Raw genomic sequence first — 27,572 nt, forward strand, 5'->3', positions numbered from 1 at the left:
CGTATTGTTCCATACAGCAAAGCATAAAATATTTCTATTGCTATACTTCCGTTATTTTAATTGCTGAAGGTAACTGGGATAGTGGGCAGTACTGATGCTATACTTTCAGTTAATTCTGGAAGATACACTTCTCCTGTGTCTTGAGCTTTGCCTTAGTGTATCCTTAGTGAGTACAAAGTTAGGCTCTGTAGCTATTCCGAATGCTAGGCGCCTGAGTATAACTTAATAATCTGTGTATTATTTTAAAGACACACATAAGCAATAGCTGCTTGCTAATAAAATGCATTTACTGACCCGTGAATGAATTGATCCCTATGACTATTTAAAGCTTAGGGCTCTAAAAGTTTTTCTCTTATCTTTATGTTAAACAATGGAAAGTTTTACCGTATGTTCAAATAACGTCTTCATCAGGTTCACAACAGGATACCATAGTTAATTTTCAGTTGAGTGCTTTACAGGATTTTCTTTTTGCTGGCTGGTTGGGTGACAGTCTAGACACTGAGAGACGAGGCGTTAGAGGGGCCTCACAATATAGTTATTGTGAATGGTAAGTAGGAGCAGCTTCCTCTGATGTACGGACTCCATGCCCAAACCAGTAGTACAAAGGCATAGCTTTTGTTCAAGGGGATAGGGGCTAATCCGAATGCTGCACACTGTGAAAAACCTTTTATGGAAGGGGGGAAAAACTTGCCTTGAAGGTGAGAGGTCAGCAGTTTAACCTCTGACCATAAAACAAGAGACTAGCAAAGAATGGGATGAACAAGGGGGAAAAATACTTCAAGTACTCCATTCTTTGTTTATCAAAAATGGGTCAAGCAAATGAGTGTCAGGAATAGTTACAGGAGTTCTGGTGGGATGCAAGGGAGTCTGAAGATGTGCTCTGGCTTAGCTGCACATTGCTACAGAGTTTGGAGCTTCCACAGCTCGCTCTCCTCAAATGCTTGGTAGAGATCCCCAAATGAAAATCTAATCTCTCTGCAACCCTTAAAAGCACAATTACTCTGCTCCTTTCCTCCCCAGCCCAGATCAGGTCCTTTTTTGATGAAAAATTTTATTCTAATCTTCGTTTGCACAGATGAATATCATTTAGCATTTGGCCTTTTAACTGTTTCCACTGTTTGTGGGCCATTTTTTGAAGTTCATAAAGAAACATCACAGTAATAACCTCCTCATATGCATTCAACAGGCAGTGAGATGGGTCTCTTAGTTAAAGCTGTGGATCTTTGGGTGGTCAGTGCTATTGTACAACAGCAGGGGAGAGCTGTTTCCAATCTTTGTGCAAAGGGAATATGGAGGCTTTCCCCTCTGATCTCATTTTGGTATTATCAGTGCTGGGAATTTAGTTGCAATCCAATTAGAAATGATGGAAGTTATGTTAACTAATAGTTAAGCCTCCCATATTCTCAGGTCCACCCGTTTGGACTAATTGGTTGCGCTACTCTTGACTCAGGCTGGCAGAAGATACCAACAATGATTTAACATACTTGGTGCATTAAAGCTCGGCTCCCTGCCTGGCGTACAACCGTTCCTTGTGCTTCACTACATCCAGCCCATGAGAAGCACTACTCTCCTCCCTCCTGGTCTCTCCCAGCATGCAAAAAAGCAAAGAAGACATAATGCCTTGCTTGTGCACCTCTGGAAGTTTTATACTTCACTGGACGTAGATGTGTTTTATATATGAGGTAAATTCCTCTTCCTGCTTCACACAAAGGGATTAAAGCTGGGCTTTGTTGTTGACTCTCTTCACATGTCACGTCTTCAAACATTGCTTATGACCTGGACAGCTTTAGGCCCCTTGTATTAAGAGAAGTGATCAATAACCACCAGCATTCCTCAGCCACCCAGTGGCAAGGCTTCTCAGCACTTGGGGAAATATATTTTGGTACACGCTTGATTGTATTTGTGCTTGGAAATGGCACAGCCTCATACTTTGGGCCTTCTCTGACCCTTGGCTGAGTTTAATCCTTCATTTCTCAATTTCATAGACATCCATCTTTCTTCTTTTTAAGTGTATTAGGAGTAAATTCCTCAGAAGGGTGGTACTAAGTGTACTTCAGTGATCTGACACATCTTCAAATGAGAGAAAAGTCTCCACGTTCTGTTTACATTCCTTAGAAACACTTTTGGGTTCACTGATTTCAAAGTACAGTGTTTTAGTGGAGAGGTTGTCAAATATGCAGGGTTGTTCAATAAATAAATTTTAAATGAAAGACTTAGGATTGTGGCTGTTGCTGGACAAACCTGTGGAGGTGATTCCTATAGCTATTAAGTGAAAATAAAATGAATAGCCCATTATGTTCCATTTGAAGAGTGGTGTTCCTCAAGATTAGGTGTTGGGACCGGTGCTATTTAACATCTTTGTTGGGGACATGGACAGTGGGATTGAGTGCACCCTCAGCAAGTTCGCCTACGACACCAAGCTGTGTGGTGCAGTCAACACGCTGGAGGGAAGGGATGTGCCATCCAGAGGGACCTGGACAGGCTGGAGAGGTGGGCCTGTGCAAACCTCATGAAGTTCAACAAGGCCAAGGGCAAGGTCCTGCACATGGGGTGAATCCCAAGCACAAATACTGGCTGGGCGATGAGTGGATTGAGAGCAGCCCTGTGGAGAAGGACTTAGGGGTATCAGCAGATGCAAAGCTGACTATGAGCCAGCAACGTGCACTCGCAGCCCAGAGAGTCAACCGTGTCCTGGGCTGCATCAAGAGAAGTGTGGCCAGCAGGTCGAGGGAGGGTATTCTCCCCCTCTTCTCCACTCTCGTGAGACCCCACCTGCAGTCCTGTGTCCAGCTCTGGGGCCCCCAACATCAGAAGGACATAGACCTGCTCGAGTAGGTCCCCAGGAGGCCATGAAGATGATCAGGGGGCTGGAGCACCTCCCTTATGAGGACAGGCTGAGAGAGTTGGGGTTGTTCAGCCTGGAGAAGAGAAGGCTCCGGGGAGACTTTATAGCGGCCTTCCAGTACTTAAAGGGGGCTACAGGAAATGTGGGGAGGGACTCTTGATCAGGGGATGTAGGGATAGGATGAGGGGTAATGGCTTTAAACGGAGAGAGGGTAGGTTTAGATTAGATATGAGGAAGAAATTCTTTAGTGTGAGGGTGGTGAGACACTGGCACAGGTTGCCCAGAGAAGCTGTGGCTGCCCCCTCCCTGGCAGTGTTCAAGGCCAGGTTGGACGGGGCTTTGAGCAACCTGGTCTAGTGGAAGGTGTCCCTGCCCATGGCAGGGGGGTTGGGACTAGATGAGCTTTAAGATCCCTTCCAACCCAGACCGTTCTATGATTTTATGATTTGCCTTGCTGTTAATGGGTTAGTTTTGTAACTTTTTCAGTGGGCAGCCTACAATATGAATTGTGATCCTGTGTTTCAGATTTGATGGGATAAAATGGTCTTCTCAAACAAAATGACTGACTTTTTTGCCCTTGGGAAAGCACTGGCAGTTAAAAGGTTTATGTGTTTTAGAGTAGGTGACCTTCCAGTATCTTATATTTGAATTTGTAAAATGAGACAGTTCTTTTCCTCATAATTATTTCTTCTGGAATCTTCAAAAGCAATCTAAGCCTCTTCCATACTTTGAAAGATGACTAATGATGTCATTGTGTTCTGGAATAGCATTGTATGCATTATATCCACATTTCAGGAAAAAAAAAATGGGCTAAAACTACTGCTGTACGATACTATGATACGATGTAGCTTGTATCTCCTTGTTATCTTTTTTTTTTCCCTCCCAATTGCTACAATGGGAGAAAACTTTGTGATAAAAATTACTATGTGTGTCTAAACTAAAGTTTGTAAGTCACGCCTGTGTTAAGATGGTGTATTGGCCCTGGGAAAGCAAATGGCAGGCAAGCATGGAGTTGAGCTAGAACAGGATTTTACTTCTGGAATCTTAACTGTCTTTTTTGATAGAATCATAGAATCATTTAGGTTGAAAAAGACCTTTAAGATCATCAAGTCCAACCATTAACCTAGCACTACCAAATCCACCAGTAAACCTTGTCCCTAAGTGCCACATCTACACATCTTTTAAATACCTCCAGGGATGGTGACTCCACCACTTCCCTGGGCAGCCTGTTCCAATGCTTGACAAACCTTTCGGTGAAGAAATGTTTCCTGACATCCAATCTAAACCTTCCCTGCACAACTTGAGGCTGTTCCCTCTCATCCTATCACTTGTTACTTAGCAGTAGTTGTAGAGAGTGATAATGTCTTCTGCTGAGACTCCTTGTCTCCAGGCTAAACAACCCCAGTTCCCTCAGCTGCTCCTCATAAGACTTGTGCTCTAGACCTTCACCAGCTTTGTTGCCCTTCTTTGGACACCCTCCAGCCCCTCAATGTCTTTCTGGTAGTGAGGGGCCCAAAACTGAACATGGTATTTGAGGTGTGGCCTCACCAGTGTCAACTACAGGGGTATGATCACTTCCCTAGTCCTGCTGGCCACACTATTCTTGATCCAAGCCAGGATGCTGTTGGCTGCCTTGGCCACCTGGGCACACTGCTGGCTCATATTCAGCCAGCTGTTGACCAGCCACCCCCAGGTCCTTTTCCAAGGGGCAGCTTTCCAGCCACTCTGCCCCAAGCCTGTGGCGTTGCTTGGGGTTGTTGTGACCCAAGTGCAGGACCTGGCCCTCAGCCTTGTTGAACCTCATACAATTGGCCTCGGCCCATCAATCCAGCCTGTCCAGATCCCTCTGTAGAACCTTCCTATTCTCAAGCAGATCAATGTTCCTGCCAACTTGGTGTCATCTGCAAATTTATTGAGGGTGCACCTGATCCCCTCGTCCAGATCACTGATAAAGATTAAACAGAACTTCCCCTGAAAAAAGGATGTATACTTTACCATTTTAAGCAGAATGTTACTCCGTAGAGTTTATCTACCCTGAAAAGAAATTCTCTGTGGGCAGATGAGGCTTTAGGCTCCAGTTCTGTCCTGGACATGTTTTTCAACATATGCAGACAAGACACCCAGCTCGCAGGCCTCCTGTTTTGTCTAGAGCAGATTAGTCCCCATGATAGGAATGAAGAATTTAAGCAATAAAAAGTCATCTGGGATAACTTCTTAAAATTAAGATGTGATATTTGCAATCCTAATTCTTCAAATCTATTTCTAGTCTTTTCAGTTTTCAGAAATGAGCAGATTCTCCCTGCTCAGGCAAGTGTACTGATTTTGTTTATCAGAGTGATGGAACACTCAGGATAAGAGAGGAGTTATCTGAGGCCTCCTTGAGAGAGAGTACATTTTTCTACTTGAAAGGTGCAGCAGTGTTTTCGTACCCTGTATATTTTCTTACTAATTGTCAAAACAATTAAATGGTGCTATAAGGAGATACCTTATTTCATATAGACATAATTTACAAATACATCATATCCCATGGATTATGAAGTTGTCAGCATGGGTGATTATGGTTAGACTTCATTAATAAAAAAATTGAATTAGTTATCTTAAAGCAAAGCAACTTCTCTTTTATCTAGCTGCATATTGAACTGTTCTTGATTAGAAGTACATGCACATGGTTAACAATTGGTTTTTGCTGCAGCATAGTGTGTTTTCGCACAAGAATTTGCTTGTCTGAAAACATTTTAATACTTCCTCCAAAAATTCATTTTTTATGCTGTATGAAGGTTGGTTGGCACCTGTGATTAATTCTTACTATTCTTAGCTTTTTTGTTTTCCTGATAAATGACTGATACAATTGTACTGTTTTCTTGGGGCTTGTTTGGTCGTGACTTGGATTTAGATCAGAAATTTGGATTTAGATCAGAAATTATTAGCCTTTAGCATTGATTTCAAGTGTACGCTGTTGCTGGCCTAGGTTTCATAGACATTCATAGAGCTCAGCTGTTTCTCCTAGAGGTGAATTTCCTTTTGTGTTCAGAAGCAAAAAGAAGAATAAAGAGGAAAGCTCCGGGTATTTACTAAATTGTCATCAGACTGTACTGATCATTCAGATCATCCTTTTAAGAATTCCTGTGGTGAACCTGCAGCCGTGGCAGCAGTACTGTCTTACTGGTGGAGACAGAGAACGTGTGGGAGGACAGAGCATGAGTGTGAAATGACAAGAATTGACTAGTGATGTGGGGCTTGTAGGTAACCTGAAGTTTGTGTAATGATCTACATCAAGGAAGAAGTTGAAGAAAGAGATACAAAATGGATGCTAGAATCATACAGCCCTTCCAACATGTGGAAGACATAATAGCATCTAATCCTTTCATGCAAACACTGAAAGAGAAATTGTGCAATGAGAGAAGGGCAGTGGTTGAGAGGAGGCCTTTTTGTGAAAAATTTCTTACAGATTAATGTAATATAATATGTAATATTACATGCGGTGTCATATATTTCAGCTCCTTTTTTGTTCTGTGTTGATGGCTGTTACTGTTGTGCAAGTTTATAGGTGCATTCTGAAATACTAGCATCAGATTTATTTGGTAAATTGATGGTTTTAGATGAGACATAACCTTAATTTATGCTGATATTGATTTATTAATCATTCCTTGTTCTTTCACATTAATAATAATAATAATATCATTTTTCCCCTTGCTAATATTTTTGACTGCTGTATATGTGGTGCATAGACATGCATTACTCATGGTTTCCTTGTCCTCATCTCACTTCTTTCTGCTGTAACACTCTTTGGAAAGTAAAATTAAGACCTTTATTACTTAAGAGGCAGAAATACTCGGTCCAAACATATGGATGGCCTTCTGTAATACCCTCTTCCTTCCTGTAGTCCTTATCTGCCCATCCCCAAACACCCCATTGCTCTTCCGAGTGTGCACAGGTCTGTTTTCTCTTCTCTTTCTACCCTGAGTGGCAGTAACCCACTCTCTGGCTGCTGCTTTGCCTCTGTGACTGGACGACCGACCAGCTGGAGCCTGCAGCCCACTGGCATACCCTGGCTTCCCAGTCAGCGAGGCAGCCGGGCTGCGTTGGGCTCCCACCCAGCAGCGTAGCTGTGCACCTTGCAGGGTGCCTTCATTGAAGTAACTGCTTCTGACATACGCTCTTGTACTTTCAGGACAGCTAGTTTGAATGCAGACTGCTGAAATGGGAGAAGGCGGCTTCTGACCTTGCCTTCTGGAAAGGCTCAGTTTACAAAGGATGTGTTGAGTTCTGACCCCACATGGGCCATGCGAGTGCAGCATGTTGTTTTGAACTTTAGCTTTTTCTATTAGAGTGAAATATATTGTCTGCTATTATCACACTGTTAAATTAATTTTCACTAGTTTGTGCATGATTTATTGGAGACTCCACTGAACGAAGCAGGCATCAGGCATTGAGGTTTCGTAAGATACATCACAGTTACTTTGTAATGGGATGTAAATTGAAATCATGCATCTACGTCACCATCCTACTTTGCTGTTCTGAGTAAATAGTACTTTAAAAATCAGTAGAGAAATGTAACTCTTCTGTTTTATCTCTGAAGTATGTAATACCAAGAAATGTCTTGGAGAGTTTCCTAGTTACTGAATGTGCTTTGGGATTAGTAATTCACAGAGCCTGGAACCCAGATATCCTGCCCCCAGGGCAGCAAGGCACAACACCGTTCTGGTTACAGCCCCTTTATGTATATTGGGATGCCATTTACATCCCCTGTTTTGCTGACCCCACTCTGGCACGTAATTGGGAATTTTGACCTGAGTAACTGTAAACACCTGTGAGAAAATCCTTTGACTTGCTTTTACTTGTGTTATGTATATGGGTGGCCTGTGCTTTAAAATTACTAAACCTGGGCTTGCGTGAAAATGTCCTTTTTTTAATGCCTGTAAATGTTCTTCTGAATCAAAAAGAATTCATTTTCCCAAGATCTCATGATATTTTGGAACCTGAAATAACTTACTTGAGGTCATGCAGCAGGTAACTGGCGGGACTGAAAATCAGTGTGCGTCTTCTAATTCCCGGCGTGTTGCGCTGCTGTCTGGGCCATGCGTGTTCTAGCTCTGCTGAAGCAGAGGGACAAATACTGTTAATGAAGCTGAACAACAAAAAAAATCAATTTTTTTCTTGCTGCCCTCTATAACTATATTGTGACTCTCTAGAGTTTTGAAGCAGTTGGAGAGAAAGGTGCAGAGAGGTGCAGCTATGTCAGATTTGTTTTAATAAACGATCAATACATTTTTCAGTAAGAAAATGCCAAAGAAATTGCATTAACCTTCTGCCGTGTGTGTTGTTCTCTTTGAAAGGCTTAGTGAGGGAAAAATGCTTGGTTTGGGAGCATCCCTGGGAGGGATGTGCTGTGGAGCCTGTGCTCCTGTCCTAGGAGGTCCCTTGTGGGGATCAGAGGGGTCTCTGTTCCCCGGGACATCAGGTGCCAAAGCCACGGTGCCTCTGCTGGGGTCAGCCTGAGCCCCCTGCTCTCAGCGTACATTGTCTGCGGTTGCTGGCTTGGAAACTGCTGGGAGACTCCTTCTTAATGTTTTCTTTGTTTTCTGTGGAAAAACCCCAAGGTTTGGGGATTCTGTGTAGGTGGTTTGCTAAGTGACTGGAATGTCTTCATTAGCTGCACAGACTAATACTAGAGAGGACTCAACATAATAGTGTAAAGGTTATTTTCTGTAGTCTTTTTTTTTTTTTCTGAACACGATTATTGGATACTAAAACATGAGTGCTTCATGATAGAGTGAAAATCTCAGCTGATTAGAGGTTTTTTAGCTATTGGAGTAACACTGATCTTTCTGTAAGCAACCTCTTAACCTGCTTTTTGTGTTTTGTTCTTATCAGAAGTTTGGTGTTGACTTTTAAGGACTGGTATGTGAAAAACGTCAAAACATTGATTTTCAGTTGCATGCTGCCTGCCATAGACAAATTGGGGCTGAATGCATGTGGGCCAGCCTCTAAAATTTTTAGTTGTTGATTTTTGCTCACATGCAGTGCCCTTGGGACAGATGGCCCCTCGCTGTTGATGGTTCGATTACAGTGATCACCCACAGCTTCTGAGGAGTGCGAAGAAAAGAAATTGCTTTCTTTGTCAAGGTGTTTTCAATTCAATTCTCACCCATTAGCCCTGTTTGGTTAAGTTTTGAATTACTCCATCAGGTGACTGATGAGTTTATTTTTTCCCCCCAATGGTATTAAAATGGATTTGGTATAAGATGGAAAGCAAAGGCAAAAGAAGATTTGTGCTTATTGATCAGTGCTCTTTCATCTTTATTCTGGTTTAATGTATCATGAACAACCAAGATAAAAATGAACACTGAATCAGAGTAAGCTAGAAAAAATATATTTTAGAAAGATATTTTAATTATTTTAAATCTGTGAACTGTTCACACATATAGCAAACTATATGCGTAGTCTAATCAACATGGTTGTTATGATTTTAGAGCTTTGTGTAACTGAGCATGTTTATGATTGCTTTAAGTTGTAGCAGATTGGTATGTATATAAAATTATGAAATGTTGTCTGATATAATTAAAGCTTTCATAGTCAGATGTATTTCAGCTGCGGTGCCATATATGTTCTGAAGCGTAGGAAACAGCCAGGCCAGGTCCCGGTTGTCAGTGCTGCTCTACTTCCATTCCTTCCTACCACAGCCAGTTTTCCACAGCCAGTAAGCAAAATCTGAAAGTGTTGAATTTCATATAGACTACATTAATTGTAATGGGAGAACAAAACCAGGATAAAGATAGAAAATTTGAAACTATGTTTTCATAACATACAACTATGTTCATTCTCTTTCACACGTAAGCTCAGTGTCATGACACAATCCTCAACCCTGTTTCACAGTGTAATCATAGAGATGGGGTGAATATACAATACAGTAGTAGCTGTATTAATTAACTGAAATGTCATAAATAGTCTAGAATAAAACAGTGAACAGAGAAGCTAACCCCTTCTCCCTGTTAGCTGTCCTTGGTTACGACAGCATCAGTGGGGTTGGCTGTGCAGAGTTTACCAAGCCCCAGAGAGGTAGGTCTGAGCTGACAGAGGGGAGGAAGCAGGCTAAGGTCTGGGCAAGAAGTCCTCTTGGTTTGGGTTTTCCTGTGTATATTTTCATGAAGGTCTTCTGCCTTAGTACAGATGTATGCTAGATTAGTGTTCACCAGGGCAGATGGAATGCTCATGATTCCTGCATGTATTTTGCATTCAGAAGACTTTGATGGAGTCTGTATCACGGTACAAGATGAATGCTGGGTCATGTTCAGTCATACAGGTGATGGTGCTTTCACTGCTGCTGGAAACTCCCTAAATATTAGAGATGGCCCATTTCAAGAATGATAATCTCCCTCCTGCTACAAATCAGAAGTGCTTGAATATGAAGTCAGTATCTAAGGCAGTAGTTTTCACACCTTTAAGTTTATCACTACCCTCTGTTCCTGCATGTGCAAAGAGCTGTTGTTTGAGTTTACCTTCCTTCTCCCCTGTGCTTGGGGAAAGCAGGGCCTCTGGGAAGAGGAAATGAAACACAGGCCAGCCTATGATGCCTGAAGAATTGCCATGTTGCCAGTTCCAGTTTCAGCTTTGCTCTCAACAGTCTTGTGGGAAAGGAGGAGGTGTGCTTGGAGGGGGAGACAGCCCCATCCCACAGGCTGGTCACTGCTGCGTGTGCTGTGTTCAAACCCAAAACCTGCCTGGGGTTTTGCCTAGTGACTCCAAGAAAACGTTCCTCTTCTGTGTGTCTGCCAAATAGAGAAGAACACTTAGATAGCGAGCAGGTTGGGAAGCAAGGACGGAGGGAAGGAAATGGAGAAGATGACAGAATATTTTTCTAGCTTCATGCTTTCCACATAATAAATTTTATATACTTAAGTTTTGGAAATATTTTCCCTGTTTGGGAGCAGTTTGTCTAAAGCATTTGGCTGGGGAGAGCATTAGTGGAGGATGTTCGAAAGTGGTGTTTGTCTACTGATGTACTAAATAAACATCACAGAATCTAGTCCAACCCCCTGCAATGAGCAGAGACATCTTCAAATAGATCAAGTTGCTCAAAGCCCCGTCCAACCTGACCTCGAGTGTTTCCATGGGTGGGACATCTACCACCTCTCTGGGCAACCTGTTCTGGTGTTTTACCACCCTGATTGTAGAAGATGTCTGTCTTATATCTAGTCTATTTATGTAGTGCATTTACCTTTATAATTTGGATAATGATATTATGTATTCCATGATAATGTTATATATTCCATTATTCTAATGTATTATGTATTCCAGTATTACTCTGGGCTAATAAACCTATTAATTATTGAATCATCACATTTTACTGCTTGTCTAGTTGGTATTTTAAGGCAGGGGATGTAATTTACAGGTAAGTCCTGCCCTCAAATATTAAACAGTTGGGCTGTGACCAGGATGTGGTCCTTACCAGTGGAAAGTGGAAGGAATGTTGCTGCACTGTTCAGGCAAGAAGTGATGTAAATAGATAATCATTAGGTCTTCTCTAGTCAAGAGGGAGTTCCCCTGCAACATTAATTTTTTTCTTGAAGAACCAAGAGGACTGGACTAACTTCTGCTTTGAAAATAATTTACAGAAGCATTAAATTTTTGGTCAATTTTTTTACTTCGTTAGGTTTTTTTTTTTTAGGCATGTAAATTTTAATGTAAGATTTGTAATTGTTTTCTTTTTGAAAAATGTCTGTCAAAAATGGCTTGACTATTATTCTGTGTTTCCTGCAACTAGGCAGATTGTTTTACAGGGTCACATATATCCCTGGTTTCATGTCCAAGCTGATACCAAATTTGTATTTCTTGAAGGGAATTAGGTAGTAGTAACTCCGGCATCCACAAAATACTGAGATGTAGTCTTTGTCATACGCCAAAAGCTTTTTGATTTTTCTGTATGCAGTCTGTGGGTTCCACAAAGTGAATATAATGTTTTACCCAGTGAGATAAAATGTTTTTCTCTGTCTCTGGTCAGACATCACTGATGATGAGTGCTGAGTGCTGGGCCATCTCCAGTATGCTTCTCTGTGCAGGAGGTTTGCTGCTTCCTAATTTACTTAGTACTTATTGCTTGGTAATAATGTACTTGAACTTTTCTAGATCTTTCTCAAAATCAGTCTTGCAGCATTAATATTGGAAGATATTATGTAGCCCACAATATTTTTTAAGAACTTTAAGGCCTGTATGTTCATTTAAAATGAACAAAACACTGCACAATGTGTCTGTTTGCAAGGGGTTGTAGTGAGTTAGTTTTTCATCCTTACAGGACGGAATGTAAAACTTGTATTTGATTGCAAAGGTGAATGACCTTAGTCTTATTGTTTTCAGTTATTGTTCATTTCATTAGATCACTGCACAGCCTGTCTCCTTTAAACTTCTTTGAACTAGAGACCCGGTGACAGCAGAACAGAAGTATTTTGTTTTGTAAACCTTCCTCAAACATTAGCAATGATTTAAGGCATATATGGTGCTCACTTGCTTGTTCTTTAGCTACCTTAGTTCTTAGATCCTTGTTCTCATGAGCTGTAATTCACTCATGATTACAGGTTAAAAATAGGAAAATTAAAAATAGTACTGGTCTCCAAAAGACATACAGTTGTTGCCACACTTTACAAGCTCATTCTTAAAGACTTAGCAGGTAAAAGAAACTCCTGCCTATCTTGTGAAGAGACTAAATGAAGGCTGAACATATTCATTTTATCTGTGCACTATCTGTGCAATGAACTCTCACCCTGATTAAGGTTTTATCCTGAAGCATGGCTAATAGCATTGCAGCCAAAAGGACCTGTTCTTTCTATCTCTGGTTAGCTGAAATGACTTACTGCTCTGTCCTTCAGTAGTAACAAATTCTTGGGCAAAAAGGGATTGACCTGCAGCTCTGAAAGAGGTGGCAAATTGTGGCTAGAAGTTTTAACCATCTACTTGCTCATAAAAGGGAAGTACTTATTTCTTAGTTTGAGTGCGTTACAGACAGGGAAATCTGAAAGATCAGAGGAACTGCCAGGTCTAAACCCTGTAGTACCATCAGACAAAGCTCTGCATGTCTACAGTGTGGTAGGCTGGGCCTTGCATGTGATTAGTTGGACTTCAATATTTGCGTACTTTTTTCACATCCTCGATTTTCTGAGTACTTTGAGGAACTAATCATTTAAGTCAAAAGTAAAAGTACTTGAAAATAATTCTATGGTAAACTTTACAATCAGTAAATCTATTGCATGGCTTTACAGTGAGATCTACACAAGTCAGATTCACACATTTCAATATAGGTTGTGAGCTGTTAATGCTTTGATGGGGTAGTAATGACCTGCGTGTAAAAGCTGTGGAGTTGCCCTGATGTTGTAATGCTGCCAGTAGCTGACTGAGCTGGACCCACTGACTTCAAATGTGAGTTGTGTTTGTGTGGAGTAGAGAAGAATGTGGTGTGCATGTTTTTCGTTTAAAGACTGAGTGACTTTTGCAGTTGTGGATTGTGTCTTCCATGTATAGAAACAAAATTCTGAATTTCCACAAATGTAGTGTGAGCACTGATATCCTGAAACCATTTGGTAAGTTACATGTCTGTGAAAAGATGCAATTAAATTCTGAGCCACTTGATAAGTCCGTGAGTAATTCGGGGCATTTTTCAAGCATAAGTCCCACAAAAATTATTTTAAACTATGATACAGCTTTCAGCATACTTGAAAGCCTGCCCAGTTTATGTTCAGCTACAGTTAAAAACAGTTTCCTGAAGAAAAACTTCCTCACGTGAGGAAAATGTTTTCATCTTACCCGTGAGGAGTCAGTCTCTGTAATTATGTTTCTGAACCTAACTGAAAAGTCACCGATATAAAAACCACATTTCAGATTTGCAAATGTGCAGCCATGAAGACTTACAGGGGACAGCTACTGTGACTATAACTGAGGCAGGCTACTAAAATGTTATTTTCCATTTTCCTTTTCTTAAAGGGCAGTATTTAGTGTGTGTTTGTTGACACTGTTGTCATTTAATTAACACTTGTCATGGTTTAACCCCAGCCGGCAACTCAGCCCCACACAGTTGCTCACTCACTCCCCGCAGGTGGAATGGGGAAGAGAATCAGAAGGGTAAAAGTGAGAAAACTCGTGGGTTGAGATCAAGACAGTTTAATAGGTAAAGCAAAAGCTGCGTGTGCAAGCAAAACAAAACAAGGCATGCATTCACCCTTTCCCATCGGCAGGCAGGTGCTCAGCCATCTCCAGGAAAGCCAGGCTCCATCACGTGTAATGGTGACTTGGGAAGGCAATCACTCCGAATGTCCCCCCGCTTCCCTCTTCTTCCCCCAGCTTTACATTCTGAGCATGGTGCTGTATGGTGTGGGATATCCCTGGGGTCAGCTCTCCTGGCTGCGTCCTCTCCTGACTTCTTGTGCACCCCCAGCCTGCTCACTGATGGGATGGGGTGAGAGGCAGAAAAGGCCTTGACTCTGTAAGCACTGCTCAACAGGAACTACACCATCCCTATTTTCATCACAAATCCAAAACATAGCCCCTTACTAGCTGCTGTGAAGAAAATTAACTCTATCCCAGCCAAAACCAGCACAACACTTTACTTTTTATGAGAAAAGTTAAAAGCAAAAATGTCAAAGTCACACATTCCAAATACCTCCTTTGATGCCAGAGTCGGGTACCTTCACTGCCTAACTAATTTTTCAAAATGGGGTATAAGCTTTGCGATCAGTTGAAGACAAGGCAGAGGCCAGTGGTGTGGGGAGCGGAAATGGGGCAGAAGACACTTTTGCAAGGTGAGTGTAGGTTCAGCACCTTGCTCAAATGTGCTGCTGAGGTTACTGGGTAAGCACCTAGAGACCCAGAAACATCTCAGTGTATTAATATATAGCAGGAAGGGCTGGCAAATGTAGTTCCTGAAACTCATTAACATTTTTCTGTAACTGACATGGTTGTAAAACGTCAGTATTTAACTCTTAAAATTGACAGTGGTCAAGCACTCAATATTACCAGTCTTTGGCTGGAAGTAGTTGGCTTTCCAGGGGTATATACCTGTTTCAGTGTAGTGTTTTTTTGCCTTGTGTTCATTTGCTATTTGCTGAAGTAGCAACTGTTTGAAACTGCGGTGGCAATTTAGGAAGGCATGTTAGTGGGTAAAGTGGAGTAAAGAAGTCAAAGGTGCTGGATTGTTAGTTTTCGATATGATTTTGTAAATACATTTTCTTTTGCTTTTATGACAAGACTAAGAGTGTGGTTGCATTCTGCAGTAAGCTTTCTGTGGAAGAGTTAGAGTAAGAACAGACTTAAGGGTCCTGTAGAAGTTTCTTTCACTATTCCTTTGAGCAAAAAAAAAAAAAAAACGTGGACTACATGATTTTCATAAAAGTGTACTTTCAAGTATTTTCTACAGTGGTACCTTCATTTGTATATTGTCTTTAATCTGACAGGTTTTAAGTGCCAGAGAAGTTAGTGAGCGTTCCTTAGTTTCACTTTTTTTATGAAGTTGCTTCAACGTGTTTTGTCCTTGTTCTTTCTTTTGATTACTGATGCTGGGAAAATACTGTAACTCCCTTCTTCCCCCCCTTTTCCATGGCATCTTGCTCTTCCTGCTCCTGCTGGCGGGTGCTCCACTTTGATCCCCCAAACCTGGGAGCTGAAGACCACTGTCGCACTCAGATCTTCCTGACAGCAGTGCCTCCCGTTCCTACTGCACCTCTGGCACTTCATGTATGAAACTGTTAACAAGCGGGCTTTAATATGATATACAGAAGTCTTTTTTTTGCAAGAAGTAATCTTTTTATGTGAATGCTGTTTTTTTCATCAGATGATTTAATCTGTGAAAACGCTTGGGTTGCACATTATGGTTCATCTCTTGTTTTGTTTCCAAATCACTGTTGTAGTAATAAAATACTATATTGATACAAAAGCATCATTATAATTACTGTTGCTGGTTTCTGTCAAATTATTTTAAGTATGTAGCAGATTTTTGTCTTTGAACAATAGCAGTATTATAAACTTGGTTTAGAGAACTAATTTTTTGTTGCTGAAAACTATTTATTCTAACAAAGTCAATTCTGCAGATTTGCTTAAATGTGTGTTTATAAAGCTGTTCCCTGAGATAATGATACATCATTTCAGCTTTATTAATTGCATTCTCGTGTTCATGTAAGGAAAACAATCTGGAACTTCTTTTTTTTCCAGACAAGAAAGAAGAACTGTCTGCAGTAAGCTTTGCTTTGCTGCCTTTCTTTTCCTCACTGTGTTTCTTCCCCGCCCCCATAACTCCTGGCCCCAGTCTCTTTCTTTCCTCTGCACTGACAGCTTTTTTCCAATTTATATCTTTATGGCATCAGAGAAAATATAGCTGGAGGGATACTGAGCAGTCATCTACACCATTCTTCTGTCCCAAGACATGACCAACTCTGCTTGGCAGCCTTTTTGTCTGTCCTGCTCCGTAAAACCCACAGGGATGAAGATTCCTCCTCTCCAGGCAGAATATTGGACTACTTAATTAATCTGTTTCATTTTACTGTAGCTGTGTTTTTCTGTCTGAAATTATTCTCTGTTGCTGTCAAGAGAATTACCTGATATGATTTTTCTCAGCATGTGTTTGTAATTTCTGTTCCATTACCAGGTTGATTGTGTGCTAATTAGTTTATCCTGTTGTATTTTTGTGTGATATCTATAATCTGCAATCTTAATGATAGTGAAGAGTATTTTTAGAGCTTATTTAACTACTGAGTTTTTGGGAAAGTTACCACTCAGAAAGCTTTCTCTTTATTTTTTCATAATTCCGAATGCACTACATCTCTAATCTACTCTGTCATGACAGATAGTACTTTTATATTTTCTTAGCTTTGTTACAGAAGTTAAAATGTGTTAGAAGTGGTTTTTCTAAAAATATGGATGACATACTTCATGAAGTTATGTCTATAGGAATAGATTTTTGGAGAGGAATTACTGTGAGGATATGCATGTGTTTTCCTCTTTTAGTATGTATGCCGGCATCTTTTGTATGGAGCAGTTCTAGACTGCAACATTTTGAATGCTTTTGCCATTGCACTTTTCCCTTTGTATCAAGTATACTGTACTCTTAAGTTTTAGTCCCTCAACAAACCTTTCCATGTTTATCTCTCTTCTGACTTGTACCAAGAGTTGCATCTGCAACTGGAGGACTGTGGTTCTCAGGGGCTTAACTGATTCTTTCTGAATCTTATTATAAAAAGCTTTCTTTTAAAATATGTATGGACAGACTTACATGATCACAAATGATGCAAAAATAGTCAAAAAAGTCAAATTTTACAAGTTATGTCTAGCAAGGTGTGCATGAACTGCAGCCTTGCAGCAGTGTGAAATTCACACCTGGGAGATGCACTTTCCAGTGCTGTGGGATACTTAGCAAAGGAATTTTCAAGTGTTACTGGCACATGCCAAGATGTACTTCTGTAAGAAACCTCTGTCCTGGATGCAGTAGGCATAGGAAGAAAGTGGTGCTTGTACGTGCATATATCTATTCACACATGCAACAATATATACACGAACACACAAACTATTTTATGTGTGCACTTAACAACTTCCTCTTACTACTACATTTACTTAGAATTGGCGCAAAGCATTTGTCCCCAAAAGTCTGTTAGAAAAAAAGAACGAGGAGGAGCTCAGTAGTTCCTCAGCTGACTATAGCAACAGCTATTTCTGAGTGATTCTCATCCTCTCACCCATAAAATCAGCATAAAATTGACCTAACATTGCCAGATCAGATGGGGTATCTGGAACGTAATCCTCAGGGAAAAGAAAATTCAGTCTTTGTAAATCTGAAGATAAAGTGCATAAACTTGCAGAATCGGATTATACTTTCTCTTTTTATTTCTAAATCAGTACCCTTTTGTTTCTTCCTTTGCAGCGCTTGTGAGAAGTTGCAACAAAGATATGTCAGATGCTGCCTGAGCCTAGCTCCAAAAGCAGAAACAAACATAATCTTCTGAAAAAAGCCCAATCCCTGACTTGGATAATTATCATAAAATCCCAAGGCTTTTTATAGGTGTTAGGGTTTGGTTTCAGAGAGTGAAGGCATAAAAAAAGTATAGTAACTTTTCTTTTTGAAGTACAAGTCACATCAGATTTTCTTTCTTAATAAATGTATGACAAGTACCTACTAAAATAACCAGTTAAAAGCCAGTAATAACAACTGCAAAACCCAGCTCAAAGCAGTTGGACGGGTCTTGGAGGCATATAATTTTTGCTGAATGTAGCACTGAATGTTTTTCTTGAATTGAGTTAGGAATATTTTTGTAAATGTTGGCACTTTTTTGTTTTCATGAGGAGTATTAAGAGTATTATTCTGCCTGTTCAGATCTTATGAATTTAACTATCCTCTCCTGATATAAATATCCTCTCCTGATATAAATATCCTTTCATGATATGAAAATAAATGTTGTTATACCTGTAGTTGGGTGAACTGGAATTTACTTTAGAGTTGTATTTATCATTTTAAGTGAGACCAGAGTAGTACGAGAGCCTCCTAATACGAAGTGAAGGTAGCAAGCTGAGCAGGACACTTAAATTATTGTTGCAGGTTTTATATCTGTTAGCGTATTCAGGGCACCAAAAGAAGTTAATGGAGCTGTTGATCTTGTTGCAGGAAGGTAAAGGGTGCTCCTGTGAAATGCTGTTCAGCTCTGTTGGCGCCTCACTGAGGTGTGAATTTTACCCATTTTTTGATCCCAAACCCCAAGTTACCTAGAGCCATGTTTTGCTTAATTCTGAGATTGTACTTTGCTCCTGATTGTGACCTTTTAAAATTATGATTTTAAAAGGTTTTGCTATTGCGATTTGCTTCCTTTTTTGAAGCCTGACAGTTATACTTCCACTAAGAACAGTGAAAGAAAGAAATTACATTTCTTTCTGATTTCGAGGTTTATACATTAAACATTTTACAAAGTATCAGAAAACGCTGTGATTTTTGTTACTGTGTTGCTAAAGCATTCAATATACTTAAATGTTTCTCTTGTAACTGTACTTCACATCTGCCAAAATAATCTGCCCAGTTTCATTGCTACGAAGGGGTGAGCTTGCTGAGTCTGCCCCTCCCTGGCGGTGCTCTATCAGCTTGCCTTACTGCAGAATGGTCCCTGCACCTAGTCGCAGGCAATAGCTCTTGAGTTTTGCAATAAAAGCAACTATAAATGGTAGAGCAAGACTTGGGAAGTTCTGAACGAGAAATAGGCGATAAGAAACGGAACTAGAGGAAGCTAGTAACCAGTTTGTATTTCATGAGGTCTAGCAAATGCGTAAGGCTGGATTGCTGCCACGTGAAGCAGTCCTGCTTTCTTCTCACCACGACTCTCCATTCCCTGTTTCTTCTTCCTTTTTTCTGGCACAAAACCAATGCTTTGGGGAACTTATCTAGTTGATGCTGGCCTGAAAAATTCCACACAGTTGGTTTGATCATGTTCGGTTCCCTCACTTGGTCCAGTGTGTAGCTGCGAAGGAGTCTGCACCAGCAGGAGAGACACAATGGTACAGGATCACCAACAAGTAGCTGGCAGTGGGAGTGCAGTGGGATTGCTTGTTTACAGAGTAATTTATGCTTGAAATGTATGTGGACATACAGCCTTGGATTTGTAAGGTCTTTTAAGGTATTTTTTGGATTCCACACAGTTTCCAGTGGTTTTTAGCAAGTAATTTATGAATTACTTAACAACATTAGATACTTGTTACTATGCTTGCTGGTCCTTGAATTTATCAGAGATCACTGTTGGTATATAATGACTTTCTTTTTCATGATACTAGGTTGGAATAAACATAAGAGACCCCTTACAGTATAGGCACTGAGATATTTAAACTCCTCTTGTATCTGGTCGTTACACAGTTGTGTTTGTGATTTAAATACACATGGGAAAAAAGGTCTCTGTTTTAGGTAACTGTATTTATTGACTCTCATATTTTTATAAACATAGTATCTTATCTCTTGTTTCATGTCCGCCTCCAAAAGTTCTTGCTCTCCATAGTAGATGGAGGAAGATTTCTTGTGCAAAGTACATATATTTTCATAAATAATAACTGCAGAACTCTCCCCAGATGTTCCTAGGAGCAAAAATGTGCTTGTCCAATAAGAAGAGTCCAGTGGCCACATTTTTATTTAAAATCTCAATTGGATTTGAATTAGATGAAAATTAGGTCTAAATTAGGTTGAGTTGATTGACAAGTTGAATTTTGCAACATGTTTGAAATGTATGTTCCACTGTTGGTTTAACATCTGGCCTGGGGTGAAGGAGGAATGCTGGCTTTGGTCTCCAGCTCCTTGTGAGTGGGCCAGCGGCAGCAGCTGCGTGTTGAATAGTAGGACTTGAAATCAGCAGCTGGAATGAAAATACCATCAATGGCGTTTCCCTTCTATTAAAGCTTCAATTTGCAGCAGCAAACATACGTGGGAGGATGAAGAAGAGTAGAAACCTCTGTACTTTGCCAAAAGTGGAGAACCGTCTGGTTGTGATGTAAAACATAGCAATAACACGGAAGTTTATGATTTATCAGACAGTGCTAGCATTAGAGACTGAAGTGGAAATGTGAATACGTTTCCAAGATGTTGGCTCCTCAGAAGGAATCCCAGCAGCTCCTGAGGTAGCCAAGAGGTTGCAGTTCTCATCAGGCAGTGTCCTGCAGTGTGTTTCTCCACTTGTTTTACTGCTCACTGGCACCCAGAGCTGTTGTTGGCCACAGCAGGCAGATCTGCCTGACGTTGGCTAGGGCACGAGCAGGAACTGGAGAGCTCTCCCTCTAGTCCAGGCTTTGGTGCCGACCTGGGTCTCCCTTGGAGGAAGATGGGAAATTTAACTTTTAGCACATGGACAAATGCTGCTGCTAATTTGTTACGCAGAAGCGCTGTGAAGCTTCATGGGTGTTTGTGATACAGTTTAACAGTAGCACCTCGGGAAGGTTTTGTGTCACAGGAGATACAAAAAGCTTTGGGGGGATAAAGTGTATAATTCTGGTTTTGTTGAAAGGTTATGGTTCAGGTGGTTGTGTTAGATGTCTTCAAAATAATGTTAATTGTAGACTAATATATAGTCTAAATAACACTGATTATTTTGATAATTAACACTTTATAATAGGTTAATGAAAACTTTAAGATATTATTGAAATTCTAATTTTAAGTGGCTCTGAACAGAAAATACTCAAACATGCTGGCTTTTCTAAACTCTTCCTTGAGAGTGCTGGTTACGTTGGTGCTATCTTTAAAATCACAAATGACACTTTTCTGTACTTCATAGAGATCTTTGTTTTCCCCTTCTTATCATTCTACATCTTTTTTTCCTTGGATGGAAAGAGGTCTTTTATCATTTTATTAATTAAATTAAAATGTGAAAATTTAACATGTGCTTAAAAAATGAAGCACTCAAAGGTTAAAAAGAAAGAGTTGAATATGAAAATAGTTCGGTACATTATAACCTCCTACTGTATGTAAAACAATAAACATGCAGTTTCATAAATACGAAATAAGTCTTTTTAATAAACCAGTATCTTCCGTAGTTTTTAGATACATTTTTGCACTTGCCTCAAAGCTTGACGCTAAGCTGACCCTCTCTTTAATATTAATGTACTCTGACTGTAATACTCTGTTCCTTTGCCTCTGATTAATGCTGTCTGTCAATTATTTACAGATCCAGTGGTACTGTGGAAGTTCCCGGAGGACTTTGGAGACCAGGTTGGAAACATGAGATTGAACTTTTTTTTATGTTAGAATAATAATAAAAAAGCTCTCCTATTCAGCTGTGGGGAAGCAGATGCTAATGATAGCAGGGAGGAAGTCTTCACCCAACTGGTGGCTTGGTGATTAGAATGCCTTTGTGACAGGAATATGCGATAGCAGTTGTAGAGCACTGTATATCATACTAATTCTCTGTATCACCTTATTTTTGATACAAAGTATTTTAAAAGCTGTTTCTGTTGGAAGTGTGGGAAGTGTTGGGGTTTTATCTGTTGTAGGATTGAATATGTCGAAAATTTATCAATAAAACTTTGCCAAACATTGATTTTATAAATCGTGTTAACAAAAAACAGCAGAACAAAAAAGTTGAAGAGCTGCGTTTGTATGTCCTTTTACTGTCAGAACCTGTGTGTTCCTTTAATCCTTTACAATGCAAAATTTTGTATATTTATTTAATATTTTAGAGATACCCTATTTATTTGCTTGGAAAAAAAAAATCCTCAGACCCTTATAAGAGACAATGATCTAAACTTGCTGATTTTGAAAGCATGAAAATCCTAGTTTCTCTCTATAATTAATCCTCAAAGGAAAGTTTATACATACAGGGCTGATGGATTATTTCACTGTTTGTAGCGATAGCAAAGCTAGTAATTAGTGTGATGTGGGTTTTTTTTCCCCTAGACTATTTTATTAAAGTTATTAATGTTAAAATTTAATGAAACTATTACATTTTATTATTTCAGCAACTTTTAGATGAGTTTCTTCCATGGTAATATTTTTATTTTCAAAACCAAAAATCCCTAAAACCACTAAATAGGATAAATATCTCTGACTCAGTGTCTGTCTTTGCTCTTCTTTTTAGACTGATTCTGAGTCAAACATATTCTTCATTGGTAATATCACTACAGTGGATGATCTGGAAATATTTTTGTACAGTAGATCTTGATAAATTGTTGATTTTTTTTTTTTAAATCAATAATACAAGATTCTATAAAGACAGCTATAAGGTGATTCAGGATGAAAGGAATAAATATACAAACATAGAAGGTAGGACGTCTGGTTAGGGAATAGCATCAGTCAGAAACATGTGCAGCTTATAAGATAGTGATAAATGGTACATGAGCAAAGTGTGCTGTTTTATGTTCTTAGCCAGACATCCAGCAAGTTTTGGTAATTTTCCTGGCTGCAGAATTACCATCTCCATTGTAATTTAAATTCTTTTTTTTTTTCTAGTTTGTTTTGTTCTTTTTCTTTTCCTTAAGAAAGGCTTGATCTTAAAAAGGAAAAAAAAAATTATGTATGAAGAAAAATGTGAGCTTATTCAGTAAGTTGAAGGTTATTCAAAGAACAGCTGGTGCAGAAAAATGATTAGAAGATGAAACCCACTAAAGACTGGAGGGAAATCATACAAAGATGCAGTAGATGTACCTAATCTATAAAAACCTGAGTCCTCAGGCAGCGCTCTGCCTTTGGGCTCTGAAAAACCTATGCCTGTACATTGTGTCTCAGCAGTGTAGGGAATCTAAGGTTTCAGGTAAATGGCTTGTGTTCCTGGAAAATGGTATGTTTTAATCCTCATCCTTGCAAGGGAAAGTTTCCTGTTAGAACCACTGGATTTGAACAGAATATGTAGCAGGTTCTATAGCAAACCCCTGAGCCAAGCAGTCAAGTGAAATCAGCAGAAGCCTTCTGTGCGCATGTGTGTGTGCATGTTGAACTAGTAGTTTTGGATTGGAGACCTGAATATCTACAAGATTTAATTTTTTTAAAAAATGAGATCTTGCTAAAACTATCAAGGCTATTTTCAATGAAAGTTTGTGAGGAGAATATTAAAAGAAAAATAAAAAGAATATTCTCCATCCTATTTTCCAGTCATTTCTATTTTAAATGTAAAATGTGTGAGTGAGTTTTTGGATGTATCCCAAAGAATCATCTTTCCTAAAATCTAAGGGCTGTCTGTTTGCACAGTGATGTGATAACAGTGGGCAAAATATTTTCCTCTCTTCATGAATTTTTCTACAGTTTATCATGTCACCTTTTTGTTGCTTTCATAATGCAAAGAAAACTTGCCTAAGCCATTTTGATATATTCCTCATCTTTCTCACATTCATTCTCTCAGTATGTCTGAACTTTCCAATACTTACTCATTCCTAATCCTCTCTCTTATTCTTGTGGCCTGCCATGTTCTTTTACGTTGGGCAGTATTCTTCTTTTAGTCTCTTTTTTTCTTAAATGTTGACTTTCCAAAATCTTGTTTTGGAAAACATCCCATCTGTTTTGGATGGGATGTAGAAACTACAGATGATTGGGAAAAAGAAAATATTAGTGATTTGTTGTAATCACTTACTTGCGTGCAGTCTATTAAGTAAAGGAAATACTAAGGCGCAGTTTTGGTACCACAAAAGAATTTGCAGGATCCATTGTTTATTTTCTTATCTGCCAAGACTGCAGGGAAACCACTTATTTTCTATCTGGTGATTCTTCATATGCCAGAATAAGAAGGAAAAGGGAAAAACATGGTATGGGAAAAGAAAAAAAAAAAAAAAAGTAATGCTTCAAGACAGGAAATGAAAAATACCTTGCCAGGAGTGTTTCAGAAAGTTGTGGGGGTTTTTTTTGTTGTTGTTGTTGTTTTTTGTTTTTTGTTATGGTGGAAGTAATTAACTTTTTAGTGACTCTCAAAACTATAAATTACACAATGAACTCAATGCTGGGTAGGATTCTAAGTACAAAGAACCACACTACCATTTCAAAGAAAATCTTAATTAGAAGTACTCCAAAAGCCAAAAGAACCAATCTGAGCCATCATAGAGTTACAATTTACTGTTATACTGGCATTAATGCTATAAACATGAGTTTGACAATGTTGAAAAAGTGCTGAATAATCTCAGCACTGTAGAAAAAATGTGAAGATTCCTGATTTGAGCATATATAGCTCTTCTGTGGTTATCCTCACAAGCTCACATTTGGGTGAGGAATGGGTCATAGTCATTTGATGGAATATTTTTAAAATTTAAAATATATTTTGAATGTATATGCCTACAGGTCCTGTCTTGCAGTATGTACAAAACTGCCCTTGTGTGCTCAATGAAATTTTAATGATAAAAGATGCATATGCTTTTAATCTTGAAATTCCTATTTTGTTTATTCAGACTGGTTAGACTAGAGTTTAATTTCAGCCTTTCAAACGGAAGTCTATACAGAGAAAATAATAATGCTATGATATCTGGAAAAAGAACCCCAGTAGTTTTAAAAAATATTTAAGTGCTTTAGAGAACTAACCCAAACAAAGCCACTACTTTTGCTTCCAAAATTAAATACTTCATTAACTGTTGAAAAAGAAAATGTGTGTCTCTGAAGAAATTAATGTCACCCAGCAGAACTGAGATCTGCTGACTCTGGCTGTTGCCTCATGGCAGTGGAGCCAGTGGCAAAGCCCTATTGATGTCAGATGTGTCCAGATGCCTCTGGTATGCCTCTGTTGGTAGCTGTTCTGGAAATAAAAACACTCAAGCTCCCAGTGACTTCACTGGGTTGAAACGTTCCTGGGAAGAGGAATAGATTTGGCACAAGGAGGGACGAGAGCACAGTGCTAAAGGCACCAGCAGGTTTAAGTGGCTCTGCCAGAGGCAGTGTTGCTTTCTGTGTTGTTTTAACCTTTGAAGCATGTGAAGTCTAACATTTCTTACAAAGTTAGTAATTACAGCTATTTTGGATATTATTTTTAGCAGTGTAAGAATTCAGTTGCTTTTTAATCTGACTGCTTATTGGCCCAAAGTGACTTGGATCTGCAGTAGGTCCCAGAGTATATGATGTATAGAAAAACTGATCCACTGAATAATTCTTACTCTTCTCCCTTCTCATCACATAATAATTTCATTCTTTAGTTTGCTGGTGAAAAACATCTCACAGAGAGATGATACAAATAGCTAATATGGCAAGAGATGGTCTTACCAGAAGCCACTTTAGTATATGAAATATGACAAGGGGTTGTTGACTGAAGGTGTGGGTTAAGACAGAATTGAGACTCTGCATTAGATTTTTAGTTGTGTTACAGATTTCATCCTATCTTCTCTCGCAGTCTGCTTTCTAAGGCAAGCAGACTAAATCTGCTTTTTTATGTCAGGCTATTCCCAAACCCTGCACATAATAAACCAGTAAGGGATATGGCATCCCATGTGAGGAATCTCTACTGTTTTCTATGAAGTTACTGTACCAGCCTTTATGTTATTATCTCATAATTCATATCACAGCATCTGGTTTTTAGTTTTAATGTATCACATTATACAATAGTCATCACTGAATTGTGAGCAGTAAACTTTACTCCTTATGCTGTAATGACCCAACTGCTAAAGCCTGATATTATACATGTAAATCTATCAGATTTATGTGAAAATATTTGTATATGTAAAAATATATAGATATGTATGCATGTGTGTAAACATCAGTTGTTTAAGGGATAAATCCTATGAAGTACTAATGTGTTAGCCTTCCCTCAGCAAAGCACTAATCACGCATTTTACTTTCGATGTGTGTGTTAACTATTGAAATTTAAGCCTGGCTTGAATGAATGTCTGCTTGGAGTCAAAGTGCTCAGTTTCTTGCAGGATGGAATATTTAATTGCATGGATGTGGCAGCAATTATATAAATGAGGTCAATATGAAAGAGGTTATATTATTTTTTTTAAAAGATTTAAATAATAGCACAAGTTTTATTAAAAGAAAAAAATGATCTCAAGAAGCAAGCTAAAGTCTGGTGTCTGGGTCAAAATAATGTGTGGAAGCCAGTTGTGACGATTTTGTGTTCCTTGGTGCTCTCCTAAGAGAGCAGCAGGAACCCAGGAGGTACTAGACTGTTTACACTCTCTTCAAGGCTGCAGGCATGCTGTTAGGGGATGCATCTCACCGGCTTTCTGCATTTGATGGCTTTGTTCTTTTATTCTGATGAGGGATTAAATACATGTTTCAAATGTTTATGCTAACTAGATAGGTGCTTGCTTTGGTGTTTTTGTTTTTATCAGTAAATCTTAAAAAGGGTTTTGGGATTTTGTTGCTTGTGTATTAATGTTTGATTAGTATTTAGGTACATTGGTATGAGAAAGAAGGAATCAATCTAATGAGATTACTAATTTTCAGAAGTATTTTTGTCTAAATGTTACATATTATTGTTTAGTCTAAGGATATTTTGGAACTTGAATCCCTGTGTAACTTTGAGGAAAACAACCCAGCTGAGATGATGGCAACTTTGTGCATTGCAAGTGAGCTTTATCAGGTTAAGATAGTTTCCTGTGATTTCCTAGCACTTAGTGTTTGAAATACATATTGCTTTTATTGAAGAATACTGTGTATGTAAGGAAGCAGTGCTTTCTATCTGTGCAAATCACAGTCAATAGACAGTTGGCAGGAAAACCTTCAGAGGTATATTTATAGTTGCTAACTGCACTGTGTAAATGGAAAAGATCTGTCTGGTCTTGATAAATATTCTGTGAATTAACTGCCCACCTAGACATACTGGGAACACCCAGGGTCACTGAGACCCTTACATCGTTTGAGATGTAAATATTCCAAGATGCATCCTCATTTTTTTTTTAATTCATCCCAACAGAGACAGAATAAATCTTTATTTTGCGACTTCCATTTTTAAAATCATAAAAGCCCAATATTGAAAACTTTCAACTTTCATGAAATTTTGAGGACAGGTGGCAATGTCAAGGATGCTTGTTTTCAGGATTGTGGCAGTTTTGTTTTATAGAGACTTTAAGTAAAAAATGTTGAACTTGATCAGCATATGGTACTGGCTAGCCTCATCTCTACCAGCTCTTTTGTTATCTTGTTATTGTTATAGGTCTTAATGACAGTTGTAAGCCATAGTTCTGGATGCAGGGGTTAGTCCACCCTGGGGAGGAGAGGGAGAAACACCAGTGTGGATTATGGAAATATGAATTGATCTAAAAAGCAGCTCTCTTGTAACAGAATGGGACTCAAAGACAGACTGGGGAGAAGCTGGTGAAAAGACGATGGAATATG

General features: G+C 39.2%; 1 protein-coding gene across 3 annotated transcripts in view; it reads left to right on the forward strand.

Annotated features, from left to right (window-relative positions):
- DENND1B (DENN domain containing 1B) overlaps positions 1-27,572 on the forward strand; it is a 170,507-nt gene that overhangs the window by 23,884 nt on the left and 119,051 nt on the right. For all 3 annotated transcript variants that reach the window (XM_074876747.1, XM_074876748.1, XM_074876749.1), the window contains exon 3: positions 21,499-21,542. In XM_074876747.1, coding sequence (XP_074732848.1) covers positions 21,499-21,542 — 44 coding nt within the window. The remainder of the gene's footprint in view (positions 1-21,498; positions 21,543-27,572) is intronic.

The sequence above is a fragment of the Strix uralensis genome, chromosome 8 (assembly GCF_047716275.1).
Source record: "Strix uralensis isolate ZFMK-TIS-50842 chromosome 8, bStrUra1, whole genome shotgun sequence".
In the NCBI taxonomy this organism is placed as follows: Eukaryota; Metazoa; Chordata; class Aves; order Strigiformes; family Strigidae; genus Strix; species Strix uralensis.